The sequence below is a fragment of the Microtus ochrogaster genome, unplaced genomic scaffold (genome assembly GCF_000317375.1).
Source record: "Microtus ochrogaster isolate Prairie Vole_2 unplaced genomic scaffold, MicOch1.0 UNK78, whole genome shotgun sequence".
NCBI lineage: Eukaryota > Metazoa > Chordata > Mammalia > Rodentia > Cricetidae > Microtus > Microtus ochrogaster.
In genome coordinates this window covers 1,223,648-1,231,123 of record NW_004949176.1, presented here as the reverse complement: position 1 = coordinate 1,231,123, position 7,476 = coordinate 1,223,648, and the positions used below count along the sequence as shown (strand labels likewise).

General features: G+C 36.4%; 1 protein-coding gene across 1 annotated transcript in view; it reads left to right on the top strand.

Annotated features, from left to right (window-relative positions):
* The window catches only part of Kiaa1109 (KIAA1109 ortholog), a 207,895-nt gene that overhangs the window by 161,544 nt on the left and 38,875 nt on the right, over positions 1–7,476 (top strand). The window contains exons 60-64 of the mRNA XM_005370400.3: positions 1,176–1,235; positions 2,591–2,817; positions 3,866–3,996; positions 5,584–5,707; positions 7,021–7,130. Of these exons, the coding sequence (XP_005370457.1) occupies positions 1,176–1,235; positions 2,591–2,817; positions 3,866–3,996; positions 5,584–5,707; positions 7,021–7,130 (652 nt within the window). The remainder of the gene's footprint in view (positions 1–1,175; positions 1,236–2,590; positions 2,818–3,865; positions 3,997–5,583; positions 5,708–7,020; positions 7,131–7,476) is intronic.

Genomic DNA, 7,476 nt, shown 5'->3' with positions numbered 1-7,476 from the left:
TAGGAAGCGATCTCCTGTGCCCATCATTTTCGATAAAGGAGCTAAAAGTATACAATGGAAGAAAGCATCTTTAACAAATGATGCTGGCACAACTGGATGTCAACATGTAGAAGAATGAAAATAGACCCATATCAATCACCATGCACAAAACTCAAGTCCAAATGGATTAATTCTTTCTTTACAACTTATTTTGTGCCGGGCAGTGGTGGCTCATGCCTTTAATCCCAGCACTCAGGAAGCAGAGGCAGGTGGATCGCTGTGAGTTCGAGAACAGCCTGGTCTACAAGAGTTAGTTCCAGGACAGGCTCCAAAGCCACAGAGAAACCCTGTCTCGGGGGGAAAAAAAACAAAACTTATTTTGTTTAGAGATATTTCAAAGATAGCATATTCTTCACTGATTAAGTTTAAAGTATTAAACTTAATGCTCCTTGACAAAGAGATGACAAAAGTGAGAGATTATCTTAGATCTCATATGGTAGTTCTAAATTGTTAGTTCTTTTTCAGTGATTTCCATTCTTAAAAAATTTATATATGGGGCAGCACCTGTGGCTTAGGCAGTAAAGGCCCTTGCCTCTAAGATGGATTCAATCCTCGGGACCCAAGGGTAGAAATTCACTCCTACTCTTTACTCTTGTCATGGCACCTGCACACATGTATGCACATAATAAATAAGTATAAAAATTTTGTCATTAAAAAAAATCTGCTTACCAGGGTTTAGTGCCTCATCTGTAATCCTAGTACTTGGAAGCCTGAGAGTGGATTGTGAGTTCAAGTCCAAGACAAGCTGCATAGCAAGAATATGTCATCAAAAAACCAGCAACAACGTGTGTGTGTGTTTGTGTGTGTTGTGTTTTTATGATGTCACAAATAATCAGAGAATCCTAGAGGTTGTTAGAGAGCCATCTAGAGGTGTCCAGGTATATGTGTCTAATAACTATATGTTACAAATAAAGCCAAAGCTATAGGTAAGTTGCTAAAATCATAAAATAAAATGCTATACTTTGTAGAACAGGGCTGAGTCCAAAGGTTCTCCTTTTGTGGGAAAGAAATGAAGCATAGCAGAGCTACAAATCCTGTTTACATTTAGGTAATTGTGTTTGGGAGGCAATATGTGGTACAGTGTTTAATACAAGCATGTTTTTGTTGCTAATTGCATTGGGGTCGTTCTTGTGCAGGTGTAGTTCCAGATGGCACCTATGAAGTTTGTTCAAGGACTACAGGACAAGCTGCAGCTGGTAGGTTCACTCTTCACTTTAAAACAGAGTTAGGTGAAAATAAAATGGTAAGTCTCAAGTGCCAAATTCAGGAGTTGATTTGTTGATGAATAGGGAGGCTATTAAATATTTTTGAGCAAGAAATCAAATGGTGATGCCATCAAAGAAAGGCCTCAAGGTACTAAGGCATAGGAACACAGCTGGTCAGTAAGTGTGAGTGTGGAGTGTTGTAGCTAAAATAATAAAGTGTTAGCTATTAATTTCTCATGTAATAAAAGTGATCTGTGCTAAAGGCAGACATTTACTGAAAGGCCCTTGGGATACTGACAAGCATAGACTAATCAAAGCCAGTAATATTTGTAGTGATCCTTTCTTTTTTTACTGTTCCTTGACACTCTTCCAACTGTAGCTTTAGTGTTCAACCTGAATAAGCTATCTCAAGAGGTGCTTGTTATTCCCAGCAACAAAGGACTAAAATGTTATGACAGTTTCAGCATTACTGCTAGGAAGCTAGAGACTGAGCAAACACTCCCTTTGAGAGAGAGGACACGTTTTCTTTATCAGAACTGTCTGTTTGTAAGTAAAAGCAACTTATTCAAACTAGCTTAACAAAAAGCAAAATCTTATCCCAGGATATTTGCAGATGATTTTAAATTTAAGAATGCTGTGTCAGGTAAGGGAGGGGACAACTGGAACCAGTATTTGTTACCAGGGCCTGTTCAGCTCTGGGTTTTGTTCCTCTCTCACTGCCTCTTTTATTTCGGATCCTTTTTTGTTTGTTTGCTTTGCTTTAGTTGATGACATTGCATGAATAGATAGAGCTCATGGCCTCATTTACACTCTCTCATTTAAAATAGACCAACCTTTGCTGGAGCCCAGCCTCAGCTTGGGTTCAGGTCCTGAGGTGGGGAAGGGTGTCTGCTCAAGGAAAGCTTCTGATTACCAAGTGATTGCACTCAAGTGGCTCCAAATAGTTCAAGCCGTTTTTATTTATTCTTTTTTTTTTTATTGAGAAAAAAAAAAATTCCGCCTCCTCCCAGCCTCCCACTCCTCCCACCCTCCCCCCACTCCTCTCCCTGTCCCTCTTGAGTCTGAAGAGCAGTCAGGGTTTAGTTACTTGTAGCTGATGGATAAATTGATGATGGTTTTCTCATGCACGGGGATATCTGTTGTGCTCAGAAGAAAAAAACGTGTAGTCCTTGAGATAAAGAGTCATGCTATTATACAAAAGAGGTAGATTCACACTCTATACATGGAAACCTATTCACTGTATGGTGTTTCAGACAGTCCTTGCTGTAAAAGTCCATCATTTTAGAAGTGCTTATACTCTTATTCCTAGGATTTTTTTTTTAAATGCCACTTCTTTATTTAAACAGAAAGTAGTAGTGCTGGAACATGGACTCTCAATGTGTTGTGGAAAATGTGTGGGATTGATGTCCACATGGACCCTAACATTGGCAAAAGGCTTAATGCTCTGGGAAACACCCTTACAACACTGACAGGAGAGGAAGATATAGATGACATTGCTGACCTCAATTCAGTGAACATAGCTGACCTGTCAGATGAAGACGAAGTCGATACTATGTCTCCCACAATCCATACTGTAAGTGTAGGAGTTTCAAGACTGGCTTTTCTTGAGACAGATACCTGGTAAACTCAGTGTTATTTTGTGTGTTGTGATTACTGTGTATGGAGAAAGGGAAGAAGGTAGAGGTTTCTGGGTCTGCATTTTACAGTGCTGTTGTATATTTCATAATAATGACATTTGAAATGTGCCTTAACCAATATAACATTGGAAGTCAGGTAAGATAAATCTAAACATTGAAAGTAGATCAGTGGTCCTCAGTCTGGGTGGGTGATAAGGTTTGAGAACTGGGATGGAAAGACCTGCTACAAAGAAAGGAGCTTTTCTGGGTGATGCTCAGAGTGTGGTGTGACTGTAGAGTTCTAAATATCCTGAAACCATAGAGTTGTACATGCTAAATGGATGTCTTATGGTCCGTAAACCATATCCTAGGAAAGATTTTTACAAATAAGTCTTTTAAAAAGAAAAGTGCTTACACCATGACATATACATTTAAAAATGTGTTTTTCCAGCTATACTGCTTATTCTGTACTATCAAGTTACTTAGTAGTCAAAAAGAAAGATTTCATTCTGGTTTTGATTGTAAAGATATTTTTAAATACATTTATCTATTGTATCATGAAATAGTTTTGTCTTTGAAATTAATTTTAAATTAATAATACTGTTTATTATTTAGAGTTCAGATGGAAGTACAGTAAGTGGAGATGGCCACAAACTCACCTTTGGGCAACGACTTGTAAATCACCTACTAGGCCTGGCACCCCAAAATCAGCGTTATTCTGTTCCTGCAGAGTATCTGTGTGATTCAGAAATGTGGGGCTCCCCTCAGTCTAGCCAGTCCCATTTGAGAGCATGCAGAGCACACTCATGGGGAAACGTAGGTAGCATTCAGTGAGCTTCTTATGAAATGAGGGGATCTGAATCAGTGGAGAACTGCAATCATCTTACCTGCCATAGATGGCTTCGATTCTTGCATGCTTTCTTTGATCTGAGGCATTAATTTTGTAGTATAGATTGTCTATATGAACTGAAAGTGGTATTAACATATATACGTTCAATTTTTTAGGAAACTATAGATTATCGAAGACAAGGAACATCATCTAGCCAGCCAGGAGAACCCAGAGGAAGAAAGATTATGAAACGTTTAGTGGACATCAGAGAACTGAATGAACAGGCGAAAGTCATAGATGATCTTAAGTATGTCATTGTTTTTTTAACTTAATATAGCATTGCCTAGTAATAGAATAATAAGATGCTAAAGATGAAAGAAACCTTTTAGTTTATCAGTGATGTCATCAGTGCTCCAAGAAGTACAGTAAATTTTCTGAACTCATTAGCAATAAAGTCAAGCTTGGAGTCCTAGTTTTATGTCTTCAAAACTCCTTATTTCTGTGAAGTGAATGGCTGACTTTATATCACGTATATACAACTCATGTGCATGTCCATACTTGCTTATATTTACATGCATAGTTGAGTGTGGTTTTTTTTTTGAGGAATTAATAATCAGCATTTATGGGTACCTGTTCTGGTGTGACATGTTGTCTCACAGTGTAGTTGTAAGGTTAAATAGCTTTTTCTGAATATAATGATGAGAAAACTATCTCAGAGTAAAAAACTGAGATTTGTGCTTTTATAAATACGAATTCAAAGTCAGTGAGGTTTTTTTTAATCTTGCCTGTTGATATTAACAGTTCTTTAGAACAATAGTAGAGGTAAGGCAGTAAGCATCAGTAACCTTTTTTGTTTTTTTTACATGTGTTGTATTGTAATTTTACTAAGTACCTTTTGTGCAAGAATATTCTTTTTTTTTTTAAGAATAAATATTCTTGCTAAGCTTTGAAACTTACATTTTCTCAAAGGTGGTAGCCATGCCTCCTCTTTCATAATCTTCAAATACTAATACCTGTGGGGATTTTGTTGTTATTATTCAATCATGACTTCTCACAAATACAGGAGTTTTGAAAAATGAAAGGTATGACCTTAGGATTTGTCTGTAAATTATCATGTAATGTTTCATATTTTCCATCATTTTGAGTTTTACTCTCAGGTATAAAAACAACTTGAGGCAGAATGTATTAGTCTTCCAAAATTGTATATACATTTTTCTGCAGAGTTAGTGTTTGATTTGCATGAGATTGCTATCACCTTTTGCTACATCAATGGGTAGAGAGTATAAGAACCTTTCCTCAGATGTTAGTGGGTGTAGATGGATTTTTCTTTGGGCCACCAACTCACAAATAACAACATGGAGACGACTTATTAATTATGAAAGCTTGGCTTTAGTTCAGACTTTTCCCAACTATCTCTTATAATTTAATTACTGCATACTTTTATAATCTATATTCTGTCTATCGGCTTGGTTACCTCTGATTTGTACCATATATCCAGTTTCTTTAGAGTCCCACTGGTGTCTCTTGCTGGTCTCAATTCTTCCTCCTCATTCTCCCCCTGAAAATCCCACCTGTAACTCTTGCATAGCTATTGACTATTCAGCTTTTTATTATACCAATCACAACAAATACATCTTCACAGGTGTGCAAATATCCCACAACAAGTGGGCCTTTTTAATTTTCCAGATACGAGTGTTAAAGCTGCAGGTGTTTTGACCCATCCAGACATAGTCCTTTGCTTCTCTGACAAGTGGAAGAACTAGAAGGGAGCAGTTGAAAATCAGTTTTACTTTCTTGCTTCTTTACAATAACCTCTCTCCATTTTGGTGGGGGTTTTTGTTTTGCTTTGATTTTCTTTTTCTTTTTGATTTTGTTTTGTTTTATTTTCCTTTAGAAAATTGGGTGCAAGTGAAGGAACCATAAACCAGGAAATTCAGCGTTACCAACAGCTGGAGTCTGTGGCTGTGAATGACATCCGAAGAGATGTTCGTAAAAAGTTACGGAGATCCAGTATGCGAGTGAGTACATACTTAAAAGTTTTAGAAGACTATTTTCAAATGCTTGCTTTTTGAAACCTAACAATGATAAAATGTTTTTGTTCATGCTAATTTCTGAATAGCAGACCTGTGTACCAGACACTATTTAAAACACTTTACATTATAAAGCTCCACAATAGTTCTATGAAGTCACCTTTTCTTGTATTTTAAAAATGAGAAAACAAGGCACAGAGAAGTCAATAAAGATTCTCCACTCCATTCCCTTAGATTTCCCGGCAGGGCACTGTCCTTATGACATTCTCTCCTTGTGAATTCTGCTCTTATCAGCTGAAACTCCCATTTATGTATTTACCTGCTTTTCCAAATCCTTGGTGCAGCATTTTGCCCTTCTCTTATTGCTCAGGAAGGATTATTACTTTCTGTATGGTCATATTTTCATGGAACTAGAAACTGGAAATAAAAATAGCTCCAAAAGAAGGGTAGGGATGGGGGGGAGATTGTAAGTGATCTCTCAATCACTTTTAACTGCCAGAGAACCTTTCTCAAGTTCTACTCTAAATTATTTAAAGATTAAATTCATTTTAATTTATCCATTGCTATTCTCTGAAAGTAATAGACTTTGATAATAACAGTACATAGTTATATATTTAAAATTATACTGAAAGTCATACACTAAGTAAAATAATACATCTATGCTGTTTCTAAGGTAGTTTATCTGGTAGGTTGCTAAAAATAAAACTTGAGATTATTAAAGATATCATTGAAATTTCATCTACTGTCTTAATACTTATCTCACTCAACATTTCCCCTTTGATCTCTACGATTTCATGAATATTCAACTGTGTCAGAATCCTTTTAGTATGCAGTACCTTAGCACATTTGAGTATCCCAGTCTCTTTCATCTGTTACAGTGAAGTAGAGATCTGCAGCAGGGGTGCAGTTTGGATGGTCCTGGAAATAATAAAGTGGTCTCTTTTCAACACATACCTAGCTTTTCCCTGGGATCTTTGCTCATTTTCTTTTTCCCTTCTTTTCCTCTAATTAATTATTTTCTTTATTCTCACTTTGCTTCTGTCCTCTGCTTTCCTTCCCCAATCTTTTCCTTTGCTGTTGAGTTAGTCAATAGCTCTTCTTCCATTGTCTCATCCTCCTAAGGGATATCATGACATCAGGATAGCTGATTGTTGTGGTACTTGATTCATTCATGCCAGATGTCATTTAAAGTCACCTGGAGGTGAAAGAACTAACATAGTTTTTGTTTTAGCTGAAGTGAAATGCCACATTACTATATAATTGCCTTGAGTCACTTTTTTTTTCCTCTATCATTTTATTAGGCTGCTTCCCTCAAGGATAAGTGGGGTTTAGGTTACAAACCAAGTTACAGCCGATCAAAGAGCATTTCAGCTTCTGGAAGACCACCTCTTAAGAGAATGGAAAGAGCAAGGTAATACATATTTCCACCAGTAAGACAAATTATAAAATTGCTGGCTTCTAACCAACTAAGATTCAGTACTTTTTTGTTTTTACTGTGTTCCAGCTATATAATAATAATTTTTAAAAAAATCACCTTTATTAGTAATCACCATCATACATCATTAGTTTGAAGAAAGCTCCACTGTGTTTATTCTGCAATGCAGTAACAAAATTTTAGTAAAGCAAACTTATCAAGATATGATTTATGTATAAGCTTATAAATAATCCAAAGAAAATAAAATTTACATACTGGTAGTTGCTTTTTAAATAGTCAATTTAGGAAGGATGATTGTGCACATTAAAAACTCTTTTAGTGC